This window comes from Haematobia irritans, chromosome 2 (genome assembly GCF_050003625.1).
Source record: "Haematobia irritans isolate KBUSLIRL chromosome 2, ASM5000362v1, whole genome shotgun sequence".
Lineage (NCBI taxonomy): Eukaryota > Metazoa > Arthropoda > Insecta > Diptera > Muscidae > Haematobia > Haematobia irritans.
The window spans coordinates 105439810-105467009 of NC_134398.1; the positions used below are offsets into that span (position 1 = coordinate 105439810).

A 27200-nucleotide genomic window follows, 5' to 3' on the forward strand; every position below is an offset into this window, starting at 1 on the left:
GGAAGAAGGAGTGACGAAGTAAATTTTGTGAAAATGAAGCAAAATACTTCGATTGAAGTAGTAGCGGCAGCACTGATTCGAATGTAATCGGAATTCCAAATCCATTCGTTTTATAATTTCCATTTCCGTGTAGATGAAGTTATTTCGTTTTCTCAACTATAAGAGTATGATACACACACATACACACCATTCCTATTTTGTTTATTGTTGGCACATAAAATAAAAAGCACAGACCCGCTCACAGCCTGCATTCATTGACTTCTGCCAATCAAATGATCGACGATTGTGTCTTTTGCAGTGTTGCCAGGTTGGGGTTTTCCCCCCCAAATTTAGGGTTTTTTTACACGTTTAGGGGGAATTTGGGGTAACATTTATTTGGGGGTAAAAAAAAATATCTTAGATCTTATAAAGTGGAGCAATTCTCAACAAGATTTGGAACAATTCTGGCATGAATTTTGAGAACAAAAAATAAGGGAAGTCAACCTATGTTCCTAAATACAAGCAAGTATGCAATGACATTCTTTTTTAAACGCATCTATTGAAGGGGCATTTTTAATATTTGATACAATTAAAAACAAGGTTAGGTTAGGTGGCAGCCCGATGTATCAGGCTCACTTAGACTATTCAGTCCGTTGTGATACCACATTGGTTAACTTCTCTCTTATCACTGCTCGATTCCATGTTAAGCTCAATGTAAAGGTATCTCCTTTTTAAAGCCGAGTCCGAACGGCGTTCCACATTGCAGTGAAACCACTTACACACAAAAAATTATCACCAACATTTTTTTAATTAAACACTTAATTGAATTTGGAAAAGGATTCAATTAATATGTTAATTGATTCAATTAATTATTTAATCAAATCCGAATAAAACCCAATTAAAAAAATGATTGACATTTGTTACGTTTCCAATTACACATGTGATTGGTCCAATCACCTTTGTGATTGAAATTGAATAATTTTGAGCAATGGAAAGAGCGAAAAGAGAACAAGAGAATGGGTATTTATTCAACAATGTATGATGGAGAGATCAGTCTGTAGAAGTAACTTGTAACGAACGGTTGGGTTTTTGTTTTTCGCGTAAATTGAAAAACATGATTGGCGACAGTCTGTCTGCTGCATTGAAAATGTGTACATAAATATTTTGAACGCAACAACAAATCATAGCAAAGGGTTGAAATAAATAAAGTGTGCAACAACAAATGGCCACGTGGTAAAGGTTTGAAAAAATATATGAGAGAACGCATTTGAAATTACCTGTGTTGGTGTTTTGTGGTATTGTAAAAATAGAAAACAATCTACGTTTATTGAAGGTAAGAAATTGTGAAATGTGAATACCGTTTTCCATTGAAGCCTGTTTACATTAAACGGACTAAAATAATATATTTTTTATTCATTTCTTTTAGTAACCAATTTTATTTCGTGAAATTGACCAATCAATCCCATCAACTCCATCATTTTATCAAATATGTAAGAATATGTTTGCAACAAAAAAGTGGGCACCGTATTGATCTTTTAAAATTATAATTTTTTTCACTCCTAGTGTTTTAAAACCAAGAGCGGTATGGGTTTGTTGGAAGATTCACCTTGAAGTTGCGAAGTGGCGTTGGCATTAAATTGTATTTTTGTTTTACCTGCCTTTTTCAGTTTGAACCCAAGTAGAGAGCAGTATATCTGTTATATAAACTAATGAGCTGAATTATGTAATGGTAAAAAAGTTCTTTCTTTTGGATTTAAAAATATGAAAAATATCCGAAAATAATAAAAATATGTATTTCCCATTTATATTTTTTTTTATTTCCAGAATTTGCAAAGTATCATCAATATAATACCAAATATTACATTGCTTTCCCATTATTTTTGTCTATGATTGGTTCAAATTTTAATATACGATTTCAATGTGCAGGTAATGTTTAACAAAATTAACTTTTAATTGAACAAAATTAAATTCGAATTATTCTGTTTACTTTCAGAAAAACTAATTTAGCTTTTTTGCTGATTTATTGGAAATCTAGGCGCATCTACATATTAGAAGGACCATGCTAACATGGTTATTATTATAAGGAAGATAATGATTTATATAATTTATGTAATTGTATTTGTAAGTTATGTTAGAACAAACCACAAATGACAGGAACCAATTTTTTTTGTCTATTGCATAATGCAAAAAATAATAAAATATTAAATATGTTTTATAAGAAACACATATTTTCTTTTATTTCAAATAAAATTAAATACGATTTTGTGGTCGCAATATATAAATTTTTTGATTGAAATTTATAGCCAATTTCAATTAATTATTTAATTGAATGAATCAAATAGTTGATTGATTTTTGTCGCGAAATTAATTAAAATTTTAATTGATTCAATTGAAACTGTGATTGAATTTTATGTTAAAAATCAATCACGTTTTTAATTGATTCAATCACACAGTTAATTGATTCCGTGACAAAAGTCAATTAAATTTTTAATTGAAAATCGTGTTGGTTTTCAATCAAAATGGGTGATTGATACTATCATTTTCGTGATTGAAGACATTTCAATTAAAAAAATGATTGAATCCGCGATTTTCGTGATTGAAATAAAAAAAAAATTTTTGTGTGTAGATAAGCTTTGAAACACTCAGAAATGTCACCAGCATTACTGAGGTGGGATAATCCACCGCTGAAAAATTTTTGGTGTTCGGTCGAAGCAGGAATCAAACCCGAATTTGTGACAAGTGGTGTAATGATTTTATCTAATAATTTTTATTTACTTCAAAAGAAAATTTTTAGCATAAAAAACTTATTTTGTCTAAAATTGTGTTCCTCAGAAAAAATCTTCTTTCAGTTTATATATTTGTGTTAAATTTAATTTTTAAAGTGTATCACTACAGGATTTTTAACGAAATTTTGGGTCTCTTTTTATACTATTTACATACTTAAAATTTTTGGGGGTTTTTGAAAACTTTTGGAAAAATGACGCTACTTTTTCAAAATTAGCAAAGTTTTATTTTATGAATTGACTACTAACAACAATTATAAAACAAAACTAAAAAAGAAATAAAATCGGAGATAATAAAATTATCATAACATATATGATAAAAACTCGTTCATCCATTATCGAAAATGACTGAGAAATGGGCAAAAGATAATGGTCTTGGGGTGAATCCAGCAAAGACCATTAGCGTAGCTAGACAATTTCCCTAGGGGGGGCTATAGCCCCCCCCCCCCCAGCTAAAACTTTATAGAGTGAACTTATAGGTTCAACTAATGTTTTATTTCATAAAATTCAAATCAAAATAACTCGACAATCAATTTATAATAAAGCAACTAAAAGTACCCTACGGGAAATTGGTGCAAATTTCCATTGACGGACCTATCACAGAACTGGTACCTGTGCTCCAGTTAGTTGCAATTTTCGCATTTAGTGAAATAAAATTATCAGAATAACCTTTTGTTCGACATATTTCAAAAGTTGTTTTTTCATTTCGGGTTCGATTAGGAGCCCAAATTGAAAGAGATTTCTAAGAGTTTGTCCGAGACTGGTTCCTGAGGACCTGTTTATGGGTTGCTCCTGCTAAATTGTCCCAGGTCGTGTCCTTTGGGATGAGTCAAAGACGCGTCCTAAAATGTAAGTTTACTCCGTCAACGACAAACCCATGTTAAAGTGGACGGTCCCTTCCATACGTTTTGATCAGAACTGGGACTGGTCCATGCACACCAGGGACTAGTCCTATACCAGTTCTGTGGTTGACCCATTTCCGTGGGGTAGTTCCACACTTTTCCCAGCAAAAAATTGGGAGTTGTTCTAAAGGCACAACTTTAAAACCACTTCCAAAAATGTCTTCACAAAGAAGTTTGCAGCATTATTAAGATATTAATTTATGAAACAATAGTTTTAATATCAATTACTATTTTTTATTCAGCTAAATCATAAGTTCAACCACAGCTTTATTTCATAAATATCAGACTTCTACCACAACCCAAGTAATTCGGTTGTGCATGAAAGTCTTTAGTGAAACTTTGTGCGTTGTACGAGTATATACTTGTTTAATTTTTATAAAAATGTAAAATCGTAAATAGGTTTTCAAATTCTGGGGGGGGGGGGCTAAAATTTTTCTGGTGGGTCAAAGCCCCCTCCCCAGAGGCCTTCCTACGCTTATGGCAAAGACAGAAGTAGTAATGTACTGCAAAGATCGCAAAACTCCCACACCAAGCAAATATGGCCCCATTTAAACTTAAACCGCACACTAGATATGCTAGTGTTCTCAAGGCGTCAGATAGCACTCCTGATATCTGCTATAACGGGTCGCTGCCTAATAGGCGAATTTTCAAAACCTATAGGTGCGAAGTATAATGACTATTGTATAAGCTGTCATGATGTGGAGGAAAAGGAATCAATTAAACACCTCATGTGTGAATGTCCTGCTTTTTGTGTAAGGCGTAAGCGAATTTTAGGAGCATATAGCTTTAGATTACTGGCGGACCTGGAAAACGTTAACTTAAGCAGTTTGTTAATGTTTTTGGAGCAATCTGGTTGGTACCACAAAAGTAAATAATAGAGAAGGTTCAGTGGTTAAGACTAGAAGTGCCCATATGTAATAGGTACTTTTAGTTAAATGTGGTATCACAATGGACTGAATAGTCTAAGTGAGCCTGAAATTTAATCGGGCTGCCACTTTAACCTAACCTAACCTTCATTGGCTCAAGCAACATTCTTCGATATTGTCTCAAGGGGATCTACTGTTCAAGAACTAAAGTCATCAATTTGGTTTTCTGGCCCAGATTTTCTTACTCAGGAGTCAGAGAAATGGCCCCCAAACAGGTGTGATGAAATTGACCATGAAACCGTGAACAAAGAGAAACGGAAGACTACTCTGAATCTTCAGTTACAACCCAACAGAGTTTCACAATTTGTTGAAGATTGCAGCTCATATATAAAAATCATTCGAGTTGTTGCCTGGATATTTCGCTTTTTCTACAACTTATCGTCTTCAAAATCGACTTTTGCCACTACTGACACTTTACAACCACAAGAACTAGATCGCGCTGTTCTGTCTATTGTATGGAGTATTCAACAAACACATTTTAAAGACGATATAAAGCGTGCATTAAAGAAACAAGACCCTGAAGGTTCCCTAAAATGTCTCATCCCGTTTATTGACTCTTCAAGTGGCATAGATATTCTGAAGGTTGGAGGTCGATTGGTATTGGCTGATATTCCTGAGGCACAAAAACATCCAACTATTTTGCCAAAGGACAACAACTTTGTAATTTGTTACGTTCGCCATCCTCATATCAAAAATTATCACGCTGGCCCAAAGGCCTTGGTTTCGCTGACCCGAATGCGCTACTGGGTAATCAACTTACGAAGTCTTTGCCGCAAGATCGTTAACTCATGTCCCCATTGCCTTCGCTATCGGCCAAAACGTCTTCAACAAATGATGTCAAATTTGTGTGGATCGTCTTAACCCATCCAGAGTTTTTGCGAGATGTGCCGTGGATTTCTATGGTCCTGTCAACACTTACTTACGCATTCGAGGTAAAATACCTTATAAGACTTACATTGCTGTTTGTGTTTGTCTCGCAACAAAAGCAGTCCACATCGAAGCTGTCTCCGATTTGTCAACAGACGCTTTCATCGCAGCGCTCAAAAGAATGATTGGTCGAAGAGGTTTACCGATGGACATCTATTGCGACAATGGCACTAACTTTGTCGGCGCGAACTCAAAACTGAAGGACCTGAAAATTTTTCTCTTTGATCAAAATCATCAAAATGAAATAATTAATTGTGCCAATGAATTCGTAAATTTTCATTTCATTCCGCCACGTGCGCCCCATTTTGGCGGGCTATGGGAGGCTGCCGTCAAATCAGCCAAAGGCCAGTTGAATCGAACCCTTTCGAACACTCGACTTACTTTTGAAGAACTTGTCACAGCACTAGTCGAAATTGAATCCATTTTAAACTCAAGGCCGATTTCCCCGATGTCATCTGACCCCAGCGATTTTGAAGCTCTCCCTCCAGGCCACTTCATCACTGGCAGTGCCTTACGCTCTCTACCTGAACGTGAAGTCACATCAAACAATATAAGCAATCTGGAACACTGGTCTCAGATTACAGCAATAAAACAACGATTTTGGAAGAAATGGTCTCATGAGTACATTAACGAACTGCAAGTTAGAAATAAATGGACTGCCTCTGTCTCAAATATCGCTATTGGTTCACTGGTTTTGGTTCACGAAGATAACATTCTTCCTCAAAAATGGTTCATGGGAAGAATCATCAACGCTGTTCTTGGACGAGACGGACGCATTCGAGTAGCCGATGTCAATACCATGAAGGGAGTTATACGCCGACCTATTCACAAACTCGCACTGCTAGTAAAATGAAAGAGTCCTTTCAATGGGCCGGCATGTTAGGTCATCGTATAAATGTTATGTTTTTCATTTTTAATTATTTCAATTTCAATTTTTAAATTTTCATTTCATACTATTGTACTTCATTTTTTTGTTTACTATGTTTGCTTTTATCATTGATATTTTATTTATTTGTTTATTACTTTTACTTTTTACATATTTTTTTATTTATTTCATGTCGTTTGGTTGTTCTTGTTAATTGCAATTTACTTCGCGTTATTCATTTGTGCATACCTGTTGTTTTGTTTACCTCTGCCTCTATCGATGCTTTCTCTGCTTAGGTTATCTTAAGCAGAGCAAAGGCATCGATCGAGGCAAGCATACATATTGTCATTGTTGTTGTTGTTGTCTTCTAGCTGTCGCTTAGAAGACAAACAAACGAAACAACCAATGAAGGGCACAAACATACATATGTATATACATTTTATTTTTGATTCCCTTTTTTGTCGTCATTCCCGCATAGGTAGAATTTTAAATAATAAAGTTTTTGTAATCGAACTGTCAACATCTCTCGTCCTCTTATTTTATCGTGTTTCAAACTGGCCCTTAAATTAAATTTTGCAAAGTGTTTTAAATTAATAAATAAAGACTTTGCCGGTTAGGAAAAAGCTCCTAATCGTACAACCTCTCTCATTGCTAATATTTCAGCCTGAAAAACACTACAGTGATTAAGTAATCTTTTCGCTATTCGAAGTTCCAGATCATTAGAATATACTCCGAAACCCAATTGTACATCCAATTTGGAGGCATCAGTGTAGAAATCTATATATTCTTTAATCCCCGGGGTGTGCACCACATCTCACTGTGTGCACCACGTCTCACTGTTGGGGATTAGAGTCTCAAACTTTTTGTCGAAAAGTGGGCTCGCCAAAGTGTAATCCACTACGTTAGGCACATCTAACATTATTTTGAGGACCGAACTGTGACCGTAACTTTTTTCCGACCACAGCGATAGCTCGCGCAACCGCACAGCCGTTGTTGCAGCTGACTGTTTGGCCAAAATGTCTAAAGGCAACAGATGCAGCATGACATTAAGGGAGTTTGTTCCTGTCTTGCTGAATGCACCTGAGATACACAAGCACGCCATACGCTGAACTTTGTCTAAACTTGTCGGCTAGTGAAGTGCCGGCCACCAGACTACAACACCATATAGCATTATAGGTCTAACCACTGCCGTGTATAGCCAATGCACAATTTTTGGTTTTAGTCCCCACTTTTTTCCTATTGCCTTTTTGCACGAGTACAAAGCTACAGTTGCCTTCCTCGCCCTTTCTTCAATATTAAGCTTAAAGATCAGCTTCCTGTCCAAAATAACGCCAAGGTATTTTGCACAATCACCAAAGGGAATTTCAATACCCCCTAAGGAAATAGGCCTAACCGTGGGAGTTCTGCGATCTTTGCAGTACATGACTAATTCTGTCTTTGCTGGATTTACACCAAGACCATTATCTTTCGCCCATTTCTCAGTCATCCGGAGAGCTCTCTGTATAATATCTCTGATTGTGGATGGAAATTTTCCCCTGACTGCTAGCGCCACATCATCTGCGTATGCCCCCACTTTTATCCTTTCTTTATCTAGGGAAACCAGAAGGTTGTTTATAGCAACATTCTAAAGAAGAGGTGATAGAACTCCTCCTTGGGGAGTGCCTCTGTTCACATACCTTTGTATGTTTGCTTGCCCTAGTATGGCTGAAATTCGTCTCTTCCTTAGAAGTTTGTCTAACAGCCTGAGTATACATGGATCAACATTCAGAGTTGTCAGTCCATTTAATATCGAGCTCGGATGGACATTATTGAACGCCCCTTCGATGTCTAGAAACGCCACGATTGTGTATTCTTTGACAGATAGTGAGCTTTCAACAAAGCTGACTAGTTCATGCAATGCGGTCTCCGTAGACCTGCCCTTCGAGTATGCATGTTGTCGTTTCGAGAGCAAACTTGAATTCACGCTGGTTCTAAGATACATGTCTATCATCCTCTCCAGGGTTTTAAGTAGGAATGAGGATAAGCTGATTGGTCGGAAATCCTTCGCATTCGAGTGAGAGGCTTTTCCTGCTTTAGGTATGAAGATGACTTTTGTTTCCCTCCACTTTTCTGGAATATATGCTAAGTTTACACATCGTTTATATATCACCGTCAACCAGGGGATAATTCTTTCAGCCACTGCTTGTAATTCCGCCGGAGTAATTCCATCAGGTCCGGGGGATTTGAATGGTCCAAAGCTATTTAAAGCCCATTTTATTCTATATTCCGACACAATTTCCTCGATAGGAAATGACCGCCGAGCCTCTGTTACACCGACAGAACATGGTTCAACCGTCTGATTTCCAGTGAAGTGTGTGTCCAAAAGTACCTTCAACGTCTCCTCACTGGACGTTGTCCAATTTCCCTCCGATGTTTTAATGAAACCTGGAGCGGTGTTAGTGGATGCTAGTACCTTCCGTAGTCTGGAAGCCTCTGACGTATTCTCAATACTGCTACAGTAATCGTCCCAAGAGTTTAGTTGAGACCTTCTCAGTTCTCGTTTATATGCTCTCAGATTCATCTTGTAAGTGTCCCAATCCTCCGGAGCTCTTGTGGACTTTGCTTTGTTAAAGAGCTTCCTGCAGGATTTCCTCATACTACTTAACTCCGTAGTCCTCCATGGCGGCCGATGTTTTCCCCTTGGCTTTCCTCTAGGGCAAGCAGCTTTCAGTGACATGTTGAAGGCCTTAGTAATCCGCTCCACTGCGTGTTCGATATCCTGCACAGTGCTCATATTTGTCTCTGGCATTTCCGGTATCCTCAAATTGAACGATTTTCTATACCTATTCCAATCAGCTTTCTTAACATTTGGCGGAAATATGGTCTTTGAAGTACGAACAGCCAATCTGAAACTGATGTAGCGATGATCTGAGAAGCTATGTTCCCTCAAAACTTGCCACTCAGATATCTTATCATTCAGTTCCGGAGAGGTCAACATGACATCTAACACCTCTTGTCTGTCCCTGCTGACGAAGGTTGGTGCATCTCCCTTATTGCAAACTACCAGGTTAGTACGCAAAATAAACTCTATTAGCGACTCTCCCCTTGCATTAGTATCACTACTTCCCCAAATACTATGATGTGCATTTGCATCGCATCCCATAATGAGTTTTGTCTTTGTTTTTAGTGACTCCTCAACTAAGGTCTTAGGTTAGGTTATGTGGCAGCCCGATGTATCAGGCTCACTTAGACTATTCAGTCCATTGTGATACCACAGTGGTGAACTTCTCTCTTATCACTGAGTGCTGCCCGATTCCATGTTTAGCTCAATGACAAGGGACCTCCTTTTTATAGCCGAGTCCGAACGGCGTTCCACATTGCAGTGAAACCACTTAGAGAAGCTTTGTAACCCTCAGAAATGTCACCAGCATTACTGAGGTGGGATAATCCACCGCTGAAAAACTTTTTGGTGTTCGGTCGTAGCAGGAATCGAACCCACGACCTTGTGTATGCAAGGCGGGCATGCTAACCATTGCACCACGGTGGCTCCCAACTAAGGTCTTAACGGCACAGGGTGGAATCTCCCTATCAATCCCATGTAGACCGAAGATACCCAATATTTGCATTTGGATATCTCTAGACTGGCTACGACAGTGTCTGCATTGCTTAATGAAGGAAGCAGAAACAAGTTTAGTTCGTTTTTAGCAATTATACATGCTCGATTTATATCGTTACCGGTATTATGCAAAAGTTTGAAACCCGGAGTGCTTAATTCACAGATCTTGTTCTTATATATGTATGGTTCTTGAATAAGAACTATATCTATGCCTCCTTTCATCAGGAGAACTTTTAAGGCAGCACAAGCGGTCTTACAATGGTGAAGATTTATCTGGAGGAACCGCAGAACCATCCAAATTTTCAACCACCGTCACATCAGCCGCTTCAATTGAGTCATCGAGGGCTTCCTCTTCACAGATCTCGGTGACTCTCGCAACAATCCGCGGTTCAGGTTTGGTGAGGTTTGAGCCTGTAGAAACTTCCCGCATATGATTTTCGCCATAGTCTGCAGGTTTTATGTCTCCTTCGGCTTCGCTAGGAGATTTTTTCACTGATGACTCTACCGGAGGCTGGTCCGTTTCGGAATCCTTTGGCTGATCGCTTTTGTGTACCTTTATATGGATATCGTGAGAGCCATAACTTACATGTCCTTGGGTCTGGGCTAGATGTGGCAGCGACACTATGTTTAATATAAACACCGCAAGTCGTCTTGGTCCATCCACCTCATCCAATCGACCAACCTTCCAATCGGCGGTTGGAAGATCTGGGTTACATTCTTTTAGTCTCTCTAGTATTGACTCAGGATCAGGAGGGTTTGCCGGTATCCATGCATGTGCTCTAGGTTTAGCCGGTATGTCTTTTTTATCGACTAACTCCAAAGCGGCTCCTTCCCAAACGTCACCAATCAGCATCAATGCAGCTTTAAAGCAATCCATAGACCTCTGGTCCGCAAAAGCTATTAACTTATATCGTCCTTGATACCATCCAGCATCTTGCCGTCGAGGACTTGGTCCGGGAAACTTTTTTCACACCTCTGAGTAGACACCAGACATCGCGTTCTCAATTTCCCCCCATTTTTGCCTTGGAATCATACCGTCCAATGCTCCATTATTAATAATAGCCATCACAAGGCTGTCTTTTGCAACTGAGGCAAACGATCTTTGATCCCGTTTAGAGGATGGCAGCTCATCCGGTGATCGTTCCCTTTTTCCAGCTTCAAGAATTCCTTGAGCTCATTTTAAGGAATCGCTTTGCTTAGCCGACAACGTGCTTGGGTCGTCTGATCCTAATTTCTTTAGGATAAACAAAACATTTCTTCGTTCCTTGAATCTCTTTCGAGAGAGATTGCCTCCTTTTGATGTCGTCACCTTAGAAAAGGTTCGACTTGCCAAAGTGTCACCACCAGTCGACCCGTCTACAGGTCGACTAATTGGACCTGACTCTTGGTCGCTGCCCAAATTTATAACTTCAGTCGTTACCCGTCCACTGGGCCCTGAAGTTATCAACCCAGTGGATGACTTTGAATTTCGCTGCATGGTGGTTTATTATTTCCAGCACACGTGAAATTCGTAATAAGTACTTATTACGATGAAATACTCCGCTATTAGAAAACACGTCCGTTCAATTCGACGGTTGAATAAATAATGAAGAACTATCTGCGAGTCAGTCCACAAAAATACGGAACTTTTTGGAATGTTAAGAATATTTTTTGTTTTCATATATAATCGAGACAAAAGTTGCGCTCCACACTGTTCTAAATTCGGCAATGACTTTCGTTTGATTGGGGCAACTCTAGATTTAGCTCTGTAAAGTTGTGAATGCACTTTACCAGACATAGTTTTGACTCTGATATAGAGACGACAACCATAAGCTCGAATTGAAGAATCACAGAACCCATGCAATTGGATGGAAATTGGATTGGGACAAACAATAGCGAGAAATTTGAAAAGCAGGTAATAATTCGAAATCGTGAACTAAATTCATCCAAGCAGTATGTAAGTCTTGTGGAACTGATTCATCCCAGCCAATGTGGAGTATCCATAGTTCTTGAAGGATAATTTTGGTTTTTATTATAAGAGGTGCCAGAAATCCAAGACGATCGAAAAGCGAAGACGAGAGTGACAAAATTGTGCGTTTTGTTACTGATCCAGAGTAGGACTTAGGCGAGAAAGAAAATAAGAAATGATCTGTTTGTTGGTCCCAAGAAATGCCCAATGCACTTGTAACTGAAGACTCGTCCAAATTCAAATCTTTAACCGTTTTATCATTGCGAAAACTCTTATGATTTGAATACCATTTATCCAATTCGAAACAAGCCATTTGCAAAATTTCAGTAACTTGGTACTTCAGTTCGGATAATTCTTCGATAGTTTCAGCACCTCCAAGAAAATCATGAACATAGAAAGAAGTTATAATAGCCCTTGCGCCAAGCTCAAAACTATCCATAAATTCATCAGCAATATACTGCAATGAGCGAACCGTGAGAAAAGGGGCAGCTGAAGTTCCATATGTGACAGTGTTTAACTGGTACGTTTTTATTTCATCTTGATTTGAGTATCTTCACAAAATATATTGAAATCTACGATCTCTCTGGTCCATCAAATCTTGCCTATACATTTTTACAATATCGGCAGTGAGAGCGAAGCGATACAAGCTAAAACGTAGAAGCAGTAAAAATAATTCTTCTTGAATTGTAGGGCCAAACATTAAAATATCATTTAACGATTTGTGATTTGATGTGGGGCAAGATGCGTCAAAAACGACACGAAGTTTAGTCGACGTACTGTTCGGTTTGAAGACGCAGTGATGAGGAATATGATAGTGTGGTTCATGTAGTTTCGGATTTTTCACCAGGCTCATGTGTCCCGAATCTTCGTACTCCTTCATGAACGAGACATACTTTGCTTTCAAATCTGCATCACGGTTAAGACGTCGTTCTAGAGAAGCAAAATGTAATGCAGTATTGCGATAGACACCAAGAGAATTAGAAGTTTCCTTGAATGGTAGCCTAACAACAATTCTACCTGATGATTCACGAGACACAGTATTTTGAAAGAATTTCTCACATTCCATTTGTTCTGGTGTGAATTCGTTTCCGTTGTCGTTGATTTCCTCAACTTTCCAAAGATGTTCCAAATTAATGTTAATTTCTTCTTCAATTGAAAGCAAATATGCTGAACTGAAATTATTATCCCTAGAAGCATTATATTTGCCAGTGATAATCCACCCAAATAAAGTTTTTTGTAGTTTTGGTAGGTCTGGGCCAAGTTTGATTTGACCAACGGACAAAATATCGAAGAATGTTTCTGTACCAATAAGCAAATCGATTTTCTTAGATTTAAAGAAACTTTCATCAGCAAGTTGAGTATTAGGAGGCAGATTCCATGTGGAGACATCCAGTTCCGAATCAGGTTGATACGATATGTGTGGTGTGATACAAAAGGAAAGTTGCACTTCATAGTCAGTTATCCGAGATTTAACAGTTGTGGAACAATTATGCTTGATTTTTGTACAAGTGCTTCCAATGCTAGAAACTTCAACTGATTTTTTAACTCGTTGTAGTTTCAGACGATGTGCAAACTCATCTGTGACGAAATTTACTTGTGAACAAGAATCTAGAAGAGCCCTTCCTATCTTATACGAGCCAGAATCGTCTTTAACGAGAACCATTGCAGTTGCGAGAAGAATATGAGGAGACGACCCTTCCATGTGTGTATGGACTGAGGCAGATGTATTGTTAGTGACAGCGCTGGAGGTGGATGGCGTTGGCTCTGGAGTAGTCGATCTTGGACCCAACTGGGAACGATGAAACATGGTGTGATGCGATCGAGAACAGGTTTTGCATTTAAACGATGATGGGCAATTAGTCACTTGATGACCTTTAGCAAGACAATTAATGCAAAGGCCAAGTTTTTTGGCATTTTCACACCGAATGGACACACCCATTAAAGCGTTGGTATTGCGCTATATAATAATCAGATTTAGAACAAAAGGCACAAACACGTTTTGTACACGAGAAAGAATACCCTTGTTTGGATGGCTTTTGCGAAGATTTTCCAGAATGGTGTTCCGGACGACGAGAAGTTGTGTTTGTGTAAATATTGACATCTTCTTCAAGAACCTTGGAACAATTATCCCAAGTTGGCAATTGGCTAAAGTCGAGAGAGTCTTTCCATTTGCGTTTGGTATCGCCATCAACCTTTTGCATAATAATGTGAATCAGCATTGCGTTGACAATATCATTATCTGAACCAAGCGATTGTAATGAACTGTAAAGTGCTGAAACATTATCCACAAGGCTTCTTAATTGACCAGAATTTGACTTTGAGACATCAGGAAGTTCAAAGAGAGTTGAAATATTTTCCATAAAAATCAATGTATTGTTGTCGTAGCGAGATTTTAGACGTTCTAACGCATTGGGATAATTTTCATTCGTGATTTGAAATGCTTTCACAGTTTCCAGAGCATGCCCTTAGAGGCAGTTTAGTAAATGGTTGAATTTTTCGATATTGGAGAGCCCATGTTCACGATCGATAATTTGTTTAAAAGAAGTAATGAAATTTTTCTATTAAAGCTAGGTAATTTTAGACGAGGGAGTTTATTTGTTGGTACCGGTATAGAAAATGATGATTCGGACAATGTTGTGTTATGCCCTTCATCAGTAAGTTGGTGTTGTATGTTAGAACTGATATAGCAATACAAGTCCTCAATGTCTCCACGACCATTGTCATCAGGGTCAAGATTTTCAATTTTTGTTTGGGTCGAAAGAATTTGTTTAAAATATGATTCTAAGATTCCAAGGCCACACTTCAAATCCGCGACAGAAAGAATTTTATTTTTGGCATTTGCCTCAATCACTGTTTTTATACGAGAAATATTTTTCTTCGTTATGGTACGTTGTTGTTTTAATTCTTCCAAACTCATGTTTTTTCAAAATGGAGAAATGACCGCACAAATTTATACAAAATTATTACGTAACAGTGAGGAGACAAAGCTTGCAAAATATACAACAACAAAATTTTATTTAAATTATTTTGCAGTACAATTATTGGCCAATAAAAAAAAATATTAAATGAATCAAACGGCTTGAATTTGGGACAACACACATTTATTGGCTTTATTTGTAATAAATCACAATGTTTTATGTTTGTACCACTCTTGAGACAAATTTGAAACTATTGCTTTATGATGGCTTTGCAATGGCAATTAAATGGAAACACAATAATTTTGTTTAAATGGCTCACAAGAACACACCCGCCAGACAAAACAGTTTTATTGGAAAATATTTCAAAAATTTGAATGTTAAAGTATTTTCCTTTTTTATATTGGAATTGGAGCAGAATTAGTAATAGCAAATTTGTTTAATTTTTATTGTTCACCACTGTGACTTGATTTTGTACACAATAATTGGGATGTTTTTGATTGTAATTAATCGAGACAAATATTTCAATAAATTTGATTGATTTAGAACGAACAATTTATTTGAGTTATTTCACTTGGGTTTGTTCTTTGTTGGGAAATATGTACACTGCACTTGGTGATTTCATTGGTTTTTGTTTGCGATAATACGAGAAAGTGTTTTTAATTTCCAAATTGTTTAAAAAATTTCCCACGAAAATGACGAGAAAATAGAGAACTTCCCCACGAAAACGATAAATTGTTTGTAATATTTTCACACTGTCCTGTCACGGTCGCCAAAATTTACGATTAGGAGCTTTTTCCTAACCGGCAAAGTCTTTATTTATTAATTTAAAAAACTTTGCAAAAATTAATTTAAGGGCCAGTGTGAAACACGATAAAATAAGAAGACGAGAGATGTTGACAGTTCGATTACAAAATTACAAAAACTTTATTATTTAAAATTCTACCTATGCGGGAATGACGACAAAAAAGGGAATCAAAAATAAAATGTATATAAATATGTATGTTTGTGCCCTTCATTGGTTGTTTCGTTTGTTTGTCTTCTAAGCGACAGTTAGAAGACAACAACAATGGCAATATGTATGCTGGTCTCGATCGATGCCTATGCTCTGCTTAAGATAACCTAAGCAGAGAAAGCATCGATAGAGGCAGAGGTAAACAAAACAACAGGTATGCACAAATGAATAACGCGAAGTAAATTGCAATTAACCTTTAACCGGTGAGGTGAAATTTTTTGCGTAATTTGCGACGTGTGGTAAATTTTACCCCCTCTTTTACATTAATATTTTTTCTGTAAAAAAAATGGTTTTTTTGTATCATTATTATATTTGTTGATTAGTAAACATTGTATTTAACGAAAATAAAACAATATTTCGAAATATTATATGTTCTTTCAATGATTAACATATACTTTATCTCACACGTCTTTTTTAAAATATATGTAAACGAGTGTTCGAGGTGGTAAATTTTACCACCACGTACCCAGTTAAAGGTTAACAAGAACAACCAAACGACATGAAATAAATAAAAAATATGTAAAAAGTAAAAGTAATAAACAAATAAATAAAATGAAACCAAATAAATAAAATATCAATGAGTAAAGCAAACATAGTAAAAAAAAAAATAAAGTACAATAGTATGAAATGAAAATTTAAAAATTTAAAAATTGAAATAATGAAAATTTAAAAATTGAAATTGAAATAATTAAAAATGAAAAACATAAAATTTATACGATGACCTAACAAAGGTGGCGAATTGGCTGAGAAGTAATGTTCCAAAAAATGTGGGCATTAATATATACTCAGACAGTCAACCTGCAATAAAATCCTTGGAATCTGTGTTCCTCAACTCGAAAACAGCCATCGACTGCCGCAAATCTCTCAATGAGATGGCTGAGCAGTACACCTAATATGGGTGCCTGGCCATAGGAACATACCGGGGAACTGCGAAGCGGATGAGTTGGCAAGGCTAGGGACTACCTTACATATTCCAGGGGAACTAGAATCTGTTGGTATGCCCCTGGCTACCTGCAAGCTCATGCTGCGTGAGAAGACTGTTATGACTGTTATGATGGCAAATGTTCGATGGGAGAATTGCAGGGGCTGTAACGACACCAAGCAAATATGGCCCCATTTAAACTTAAACCGCACACTAGATATGCTAGTGTTCTCGAGACGTCAGATATCACTCCTGATATCTGCTATAACGGGTCGCTGCCTGATAGGCGATTTTGCAAAAACTATAGGCACGAATTATAATGACTATTGTATGAGCTGTCATTATGCGGAGGAAAAGGAATAAATTAAACACCTCTTGTGTGAGTGTCTTGCATTTTGTGTAAAGTGCAAGCAACTTTTAGGAGCATATAGCTTCAGATTACTGGCGGATCTGGAAAACGTTAACTTAAGCAGTCTGCTAATGTTTTTGGAACAATCTGGTTGGTTCAACAAAGAACAAGTATATACGGCCGTAAGTTCGGCCAGGCCATCCACAATCGAATTACTTAAGTTGCGGTAACGTTTGCCGATGGCAAGGTATCTTAAAACCTCCTAACACCATCTTCTAAATTGTATGTAAGTCCATACGTGGTATATATTAACCCTTTCACTACCGATGTCCACTTAGAAGGATATTCGAAAAAGACACCAAATCCTATTTTCCCACTTAGTTTCGATTTATTTCTCGATGTTATTTTAAAGTAGAGGCTTTAATCTAAATAAGCTATAAATATTGTCCATATTGGTGAGGTCTAAAATACATTTTTATAAACTTCTTTAACAATAAACGAAAAATGCGAAAATTTGAGACAAGTTTTGTACTGTATGTTTCTAGTAAGTGGTCATTTATACAAAAACTATAGCTGATACTTTTACGGGTTCTATTTTGTATTTTTTCTAAAACTTTGAAAGATATTATAGGCCAAATAGCGTTTATTTTTGTAAGACTATTTGGTCACAATTCAAAAATCAAGTTTTCAGAACAAGCTCATATAGCTCTTGAAGTAATTGAGGTAGGTTTTCAAAATGACATTTTTTGTTCTAAATGCTGTTAGTACAAGTAAAAACAGAAGAAAGGCAAAAGTTTTTATCATTAGGTTTATTTCGGTAGTGAAAGGGTTAAATCAAAAAAGATCGATCCAATGCGTATATAATTCAGTTTGAGAAAGTAGACATAAAATTTTGACTAAATTTTCTACAGAAATAAAATTTTAACAAAATTTTCTATAGAAATAAAATTTTACAAAATTTTCTAAAGAAATAAAAATTTTGACAAAATATTCTATAGAAAGAAAATTTTGACAAAAATTTCTACAGAAATAAAATTTTAACAAAATTTTCTATAGAAATAAACTTTTGACTAAATTTTATATAGAAATAAAATCTTGGTAGATTATTTGTGGCTCGAGTGGCAACCATGATTATGAACCGAATAAAATTTGAACAAAATTTTCTCTAAAAATAACATTTTGACAAAACTTTCTATAGAAATAAAATTTTGACAAAATTTTTTATAGAAATAAAACTTTGGTAGATTATTTTTGGCTCTAGTGGCAACCATGATTATGAACCGATATGGACCAATTTTTGTGTAATTGGACAAATTTTGGTATGGTTGTTAGCGACCATATACTAACACCACGTTACTAATTTGAACCCGATCGGATGAATTTTGCTCCTCCAAGAGGCTCCGGAGGTCAAATCTGGAGAACGTTTTATATGGGGGCTATATATAATTATGGACCGATATGGACCAATTCTGGCACGGTTGTTAAAGATCATTCCAAATTACAACCGGCTTGGATGAAATTTGCTTCCCTTGGAAACTTCGCAAGCCAAATCTGGGGATCGGTTTATATGGGAGCTATATATAATTATGAACCGATGTGGACCAATTTTTCCATGGTTGTTAGAGACCATATACCAACATCATGTACCAAATTTTAGCCGGATCGGATGAAATTTGCTTCACTTTGAGGCTCCGCAAGCCAAATCTGGGGATCGGTTTATATGGGGGTTATATATAATTATGGACCGATGTGGACCAATTTTTGCGTGATTGTTAGAGACCACATACCAACACCATGTACCAAATTTCAGCCGGATCGGATGAAATATGCTTCTCTTAGAGGCTCCGCAAGCCAAATCTGGGGATCGGTTTATATGGGGGCTATATATAATTATGGACCGATGTGGGCCAATTTTTGCATGGTTGTTAGAGACCATATACCAACACCATGTACCAAATTTCAGACGGATCGGATGAAATTTGCTTCTGTTGGAGGCTCCACAAGCCAAATATGAGGGTCCCTTTATATGGGGCCTATATATAATTATGGACCCATGTGGACCAATTTTTGCATGGTTGTTAGAGACCATATACCAACACCATGTACCAAATTTCAGCCGGATTGGATGAAATATGCTTCTGTTAGAGGCTCCACAAGCCAAATCTAAGGGTCCCTTTATATGGGGGCTATACGTAAAAGTGGACCGATATGGCCCATTTTCAATACCATCTGACCTACATCGATAACAACAACTTGTGCCAAGTTTCAAGTCGATAGCTTGTTTCGTTCGGAAGTTAGCGTGATTTCAACAGGCGGACGGACGGACGGACGGACATGCTTAGATCGACTCAGAATTTCACCACGACCCAGAATATATACTTTATGGGGTCTTAGAGCAATATTTCGATGTGTTACAAACGGAATGACAAAGTTAATATACCCCCATCCTATGATGGAGGGTATAAAAATAATCAAGAAGGTTCAGCGGTTAAAACTAGAAGTGCCCATATGTAATAGGTACTTTAAGTTAATGTGGTATCACAATGGACTGAATAGTCTAAGTGAGCCTGAATCTTAATCGGGCTGCCACTTTAACCACTTTAACTTTAACCTTCAAATGGGTTAAAAACAGATTAAAAATTAATAAAATAGTGCAAATTATTTAAATTTTGCTGTAAAAAAGCTAAATCCTTTCTAGAAAAATTGCGAATTTTTGAAAATATTTGATGTCAAACATTCCAGACAAGCGTTAGAATGCATTAAAAATCATAAAAAATTTAAAAATTATTTATTCATCAAAATATCACAAAATTTCTTTATTCACATCCAAATCACTGGATTCGCATCACACCTTAAGAAGTTATGCAAATTCAGTGCAACGACTGTTGAAATGATGGACATCCGTCCTATGACAAGCCCATGTTAAAATCATCGCTTCTGCGCCAATTTTGCACCACTTCCTGATCCAAAAAGAACATTCTCACTACTTTTTTGGCGACGTTTTTTTTTTGCTGAGTGATTGTGTTTGCAATGGAGGCATTGTAGGTGGATATTACTTTATTGTCCTTTTTGGGTAGAAAATTCCAAATATTTTAAAAATTGTCAAAATTGTACTTTGCTCAATTTTTTTTTTGGTCTTGCATCAAAAACCATCATCAATACCTACACAAAATGTTTAACTTGGCCAAAATCGGGCCATTCGTTCTTTTACACCAATCACGTAGGTTAGGTTAGGTTAGGTTAGATTATGTGGCAGCCTGGTATAGGCTCACTTATGGTGTTTTCTTTTCTGAAAAAAGTGCTTTGCCTTTATTTTGTCTGTACAGAATGCGCATTTTTAAAATGTTACCAGATACCTAAAAAAATGCTATCATTTCAGCGGGTAGAAAAGAATTCAAAGAAGGAAACAGGGCAATCGCAGCACTCTCGTTTGTTGGTAGTGTTGAAAATGCCCGTAATTTGCCTCTATGCGTGGCGCTATTTTCACAACAGAATTCGAAGCCTTTTCGCACTTTTGCCTGTTTTTTTAGAAAAGAACCTAAAGAGTACATTTTCCGGGCAAAATGCAAAAAAGTGTGTATTTTTTACAAGAAAAGAAAACGCCATTAGACTATTCAGTCCATTGTGATACCACATTGGTGAACTTCTCTCTTATCACTGAGTGCTGCCCGATTCCATGTTAAGCTCAATGACAAGGGACCTCCTTTTTATAGCCGAGTCCGAACGGCGTTCCACATTGCAGTGAAACCACTTAGAGAAGTTTTGAAACCCTCAGAAATTTTACCAGCAGTACTGAGGTGGGATAATCCACCGCTGAAAAGCTTTTTGGTGTTCGGTCGAAGCAGGAATCGAACCCACGACCTTGTGTATGCAAGGCGCACCCTCACAAAAAATCGCTTCTGTAACATATACTCCCAAACATATTTTGCTTCAAGCATATACATTTTTGGGTATTGCCCAAACATTTATATGTTTGATCTCTTCCAATATATAATATGTTTGAAAGCATATTGGTCTAAACAATATATGTTTGGGTAGTCTAAGTTCCAAACATTTTGTATTTTTGCATCCAAATTCAATAATGTTGTCTTCCAAAAAACAATATGTTATTATGTGAACATATAATATGTTTGGAAGCATTTTGCACCCAAAAATATTATATGCTTAAAAAAATTCTCCCAAACAATATTGTGCTCAAAATTTTATTTTTTTATTTATTTATTTACAATCATAATGAATTATGAAAATAAACAGGTAATATAGGTGCTAACAACATAGGTTTTCGACCTGAATGCTCAAAATTTTGTTTCTGCCTAATTGTATATTCCCCCACATCTTTCTCACTTCCACGACATTTTGTAGTTCTTAGCACCTTTTTCTGTAATACAAACATTGTAGAAGAAATTATTCAATTTTTTTTTTATTTTAATTTCACCTTTTGCCGGACGGGGATTCGAACAGCGGACCACACAGTTTGTGAGGATCAAAGAAGTAGCTGAGCAATTGCCCAAGGAAAAATAAAATGTTAATTTTGTAATAACAAGCAACAACCACCAACTTAATTCAATATCGCTCCCTGTTAAATAGCGCTCCAAGCCACTAAACACATGTATGTTTATAGGCTATTTCTAAATTAATATATGTTTGCATCCAAGCATATTATATTTACAAACATTTTATGTCCCAAACATAATATGTTCTAACATATTAACATATATGTCCCAAACATGTTATGCTAGTTTATGAACATTATATGCTTGCACTCAAAAATATTGTGTTTAAAAATTTGTGTTCCAAACATATAATGTTTATAGCCAAACATATGAAAAACAGTCTTTTTCATCCGTGCGGGCATGCTAACCATTGCTCCACGGTGGCTCCCACCAACCACGTAACTTAACCCCATTTTCGACCAAAAAATGCTTAAAATTCAAATATGTTTTAAAAATAGTTCTAGTCAATTCTTGCATTCGAAGCTCGATATCATATACTATTAAAAACAAATTTGAATAAAGATCGTAGCACAAATTTTTTGGGCTTTCGAAGCACAGTGCGACGGAAAATTAAACGGAAACGTTCAGAAAACATCAAAGAGGAATGTTCACGATTTCGTCCACGGGCGTTCGCGATTGCAAGAACTGCTTTCGTTTTTCTTTGGCCATGAAAAGTCTTAAAATAATCGTTAGACGTTGTTATGGTAACTCCGCCGGTAGTGCAATGTGGTGAGGCGACTGTTACGCGTATGGTGCACACAGGTTCTAGTCTCGGTATCACAAATCGTTTTTTTTTATTTTGTTTATAAATTCGTAACCATTACGTTTTCTTATCATGAAAGATGGTTGTTGTTTTGACAACGCATGGTATCATTTTAACGTTGCCAAATTGACCCCCATTTTATTTTTGTATGGATGTACTTGTTAAATAAAATTTCGTTTTTTGAATCAGAATATTAGAGTTTAAAATTGCAAAAATGTCTTTAGTGTCATACCAAGTTCAAGATGGGCCCAATATTGGTAAAATTTACAAACTTCAAAAAATTCTGATATATTTTGTGGGAGACACGAATATAGTAAATCTTTGGTGTATAATATTTCCCCCTTTTTAGTTAATTTAACTAATGTACGCAATAAATGAAGTCATGAAAACTTTTTCATATATAGGGTTCACTTTTTTTACTATAGAAATTGTTTGCAATTTTCTTGATATTGACAATCTCGAATCTTGAAGAATTTATAGATCGATAAAGATTTGTGCCAAAATTGGTTTATGTATATGAGCTCGTCGAACTTACCTAATCACTGTAGTGCTCTCAGGAACATTGACTGAGAAATAATGTTCCCACAAATTTTGGCATTAATATATACTCAGACAGTAAACCTGCAATAAAATTCCTGGATTTTGTACCTATTGAGCAGTACAAGATGGTTGCCTGGCCAAAGGAATATAACAGGGAACTGCGAAGCGGATGAGTTATCAAGGCGAAGAACTACCTTACATATTCCAGGGGAGTAGTAATCTGTCGGTACGCCTCTGGCTGCCTCAAAGCTCATACTGCGTGAGAAGGCTGTTATGATGGCGAATGTCCGATGGGAGAATTGCAAGGTAACAATGACACTAAACAAATATTTAAACGTTAACCGCAACATAGATATGCTAGTGTTTTCAAGACGTATAACGGGTCGCTAGAAAAACTGTTGGCGTGAAGTATATTGACTACAGCATGAACTGTTACGATGCGAAGAAAAAGGAATCACCTCTTGTATGAGTGTCCTGCATTTTGTGTAAAGGCCGGTACTCAGTTCCTAATATCTGCTAATGCTTTGGAACAATCAAGTTGGTTTAACAGAAGGAAATAATGTATTGGGTATTTTTGGTTAATGTGGCATCACAATGGACAGAGTAATCTAAGTGAACCTGAAATAAATAGGGCTACATTTAACCTAACCTAACTGAAATGGCAATGTAATTTATTGATACAATAGAAGCCGCAATTTTCATCTAATTTACCAGAAAGGTGTTCCATAAGTTGCTACGCCAGAAATATACACCTGCATATTTCAAATATAATGACAAACTTATCCTCATGTTTTTGTGGACGGGGTAAGGATTACAGTTAAAGTTCTATGTATAATATTTAAACATGAATGAATTTTGAGGTGACGATATTGCGATACGTCTATGTCTCATGCTTTCGTTTCTAATGCTTCGAATTATAAATGTCAATCACCAACATATTATTTTTGACGATAATTTATTATATTTTTCACTTAGTGTTGAATGTTTTGTTGGAGGCGGTCGTTATTTATTTCATTTCAGCACTTGTTACAATAAATTGTATTTAACTGTGTTTATATCATATGGCATTTTCAGATTCACCCTACTTCACAATGTACAGTGATGATGATCCATCCGTATTGATGGACTACGATTTCAAAGATCTGAATTCAATTAATCGTGCGACAGGTGAAACAGTAAGTTGGATAATTAAAGCTTAGTTGCAATAGAGACTTTTCGGCATAAGTAAGAACATTTCAGTTAATGGCACAGAGCTTTCAGAGAAGAGCTAACTTGGGCTTGGATTTGGGTGGCGATATAAGAACGGATGGTGTCTCATCACTGCTGGCTGCATCATCGTCGGATCATAGAGGCCTCATTAGTACTGCGAATAAAGTTGATATAGCCAGCGTTGGAAGTGCTGGACGCACAAATGTAGGCAACAATGGTCGCATGTATTGGCGTTGTTATTTTAATGCAGTCAGTTGTTTCTAAATCCCCTTCATCCCTATGTATATTGCGCCATGAACAAATTTATATTAATTAACCACTCTACAAATCATCCGAAATCCATGGAATAGCAGAATAATATTTATACTAAGCCATCCAAATAAATATTCCCATCATTATCGATAAAAATCATTGTCAATGGTGAATATATGTGTGTGTGTATGTTTCCATTATGTGAAAATGTTATTTAATAAAAAATGAGCCATTAGCTATGTGTGTAAAGAGTTTTCCTACCAGCAAATAATTTATGGCATTAATTAGGTGGTCGCGTATTATCCGATGGAGGGTACTGATGGTAAGAAATATGTGGAAACCAAATTTATTTCATTTTTGTTTAAAATATTAGTCAAACGAACATTTTATATCTTATAAAATGATGCATAATTACCTAGCAGTAAAGAGAGCGAAAAACTCGCAGCCACAAAGATTTATTGCCATCCGGATGCGAATTTATCGTAGTCTGGAAGACTAACCACGAGTCTGGTCAAAATATTCGTTGTACATCTTTGGCAATGAAGTCAAAATAACATTATATAAGGTAAAATTAAAAAGGAAAATAGATAATTGAACCATATATATGGTTACATTTTACGTGAGAGAGGCAGAAATGAGTGCGAAACAAACTTTAGAAAAATTATTCGGCTCTGTTGTGGCGATTACCTTTCCTACCGCCGCTTTTATTTGCTAGCTACACCGATTGTTGAGATGTGAACAGTGACGCCAACTGTTTTGGGCTGATAATCGTCAATTTTTAAAATAGTTTTCGTGAAAATCGTCAATTCGTCCTGAAAAAATCGTCATCCATAAAACAGCTGAAAACAAGGATTTAGGAACAAAATAAAACATTTATTTTATTCATTTTAATTACATGAATTATACCGTTTAATTTAAATCCTTATTACTTGCTCATGCATAATTTTTATTATTATTACTATATGTAGACATAACTTATCGGTAATAAATAATGTGAATTTGGCTAATCCGACTTCGTAACAATCATAGTTATTTAGCTTTAAATAGTTTTTGTACGAATTTTAGTTTTATATATATTGACTGCTTTGAAACTTATTTCTACATTGGAGACAAATGTGGTTGAGAGCAAGCTAAATATAAATTGGCATCCCGTGTAAAAATTGGTAGATCTGACCTTAGATCTCCTGCCTTATCTGGTTAGATATGGTGGTATATGTAGGAATCTCTATTCAACCGTCGAACGGAACGGACGTGTGTTTTAATAGCGGATAAACTCATCGTAATAGGTTCCTACTAAGAATTTCATGTGTGGTGGGATATTAAGCCACCATGCAGCGAAATTCCAAGTCATCCACTGGGTTGCTAACTTTAGGGCCCAGTGGACGGGTATCGACTGGAGTTATAAATCTGGGCAATGACCAAGAGTTAGGCCCAATTAGTCGACCTGTAGACGGGTCGACAGGTGGCGACACTCTGACAAGTCGAACTTTTTCTAAGGTAACGACATCAAAAGCAGGTAATCCCTCACGAAAGAGATTCAAGGAGCGCAGAAATGCTTTGTTTATCCTAAAGAAGTTAGGATCAGTCGACCCAAGCACGCTGTCGGCTAAACAAAACGATTCCTTAAAATGGGCTCAAGGAATTCTTGAGACTGGAAAAAGGGAACGATTGCCGGATGAGCTGCCATCCTCCAAAAGGGATCAAAGATCGTTTGCCTCAGTTGCTAAATACAGCCTTGTGATGGCTATCATTAATGAAGGAGCATTGGACGGTATTGTTCCAAAGCAAAAATGGGGGGAAATTGAGAATGCTCCGTCTGTCGTCTACTCACAGGTGCTGGCAAAGTTTCCCGACACCAGGAGGCTGGTTGGTATCAAGGACGATTTAAGCTAGTCGCATTTGAGGACCAGAGGTCTATAGAATGTTTTAAAGCTGCTCTGAAGTTTGGGAAGGAGCTGCTCTAGAGTTCGTCGAGAAGAAAGACATACCGGCTAGACCTAAAGCACATGCGTGGATACCTGCAAACCCTTCTGACCCTGAATCTATTTTAAATAGGCTGAAACGATGCAACCCAGATCTTCCAACAGCTGATTGGAAGGTTGGCCGTTTGGGTGAAGTGGATGGACCAAGACGGCATGCAGTGTTTATATTGAACACTCAGTCTTTGCCACATCTAGCAAAGTCTCAGGGCCGTGTATGTTATGGCTTTCATTATATCCAAATGAAGTTGTATAAAAACGATCAGCTAAAGGATTCAGAAATGAACCTCTGTCTGAATCAGAAGTAAGCGGATCCTCTTGCGAAGTCTATGGAGATACCAAAGTTGAAGACATGGATAGACTCACCAAAGTTGAACCTATGGTTATTGCGAGAGTCACCGAGATCTCTGATGAGGACATTCTTGATGACTCGATTGAAGTGGCTGATGTGGCGGTTGTTGACGATGGTCCTACGGATCCTCCAGATAAATCTTCATCATTGTAAGGCTAAAGTAAAGTGTAAGTTAAAAGTTCTCCTGATGAAAGGGGACATAGACGTAGTTCTTTTTCAAGAACCATACGTTTATAGAAACAAAATATGTGAATTAAGTACTCCGGGGTTGAAACTATTGCAGTATACTGGTACTGATGTAAAACGAGCCTGTATAATTGCTAAAAACATACTTATCTTGTTTCTGCTTCCTTCAATGTGCAATGCAGACACTGTCGTTGCCAAATTAGAAATAGCCAAATGCAAATATTGGGTATCTTCGGTCTACATGGGACATGACAGGGAGATGCCTCCATGTGCCGTTAAGACCTTAGTTGAGGAGTCACT

General features: G+C 36.8%; 1 protein-coding gene across 1 annotated transcript in view; it reads left to right on the forward strand.

Moving 5' to 3' along the window:
* The window catches only part of AstCC (Allatostatin double C), a 200815-nt gene extending 176193 nt beyond the window's left edge, over window positions 1-24622 (forward strand). The window contains exons 3-4 of the mRNA XM_075293492.1: window positions 23997-24097; window positions 24162-24622. Of these exons, the coding sequence (XP_075149607.1) occupies window positions 23997-24097; window positions 24162-24395 (335 nt within the window). The 3' untranslated portion in view covers window positions 24396-24622. The remainder of the gene's footprint in view (window positions 1-23996; window positions 24098-24161) is intronic.
* Window positions 24623-27200: the final 2578 nt, after the last annotated feature.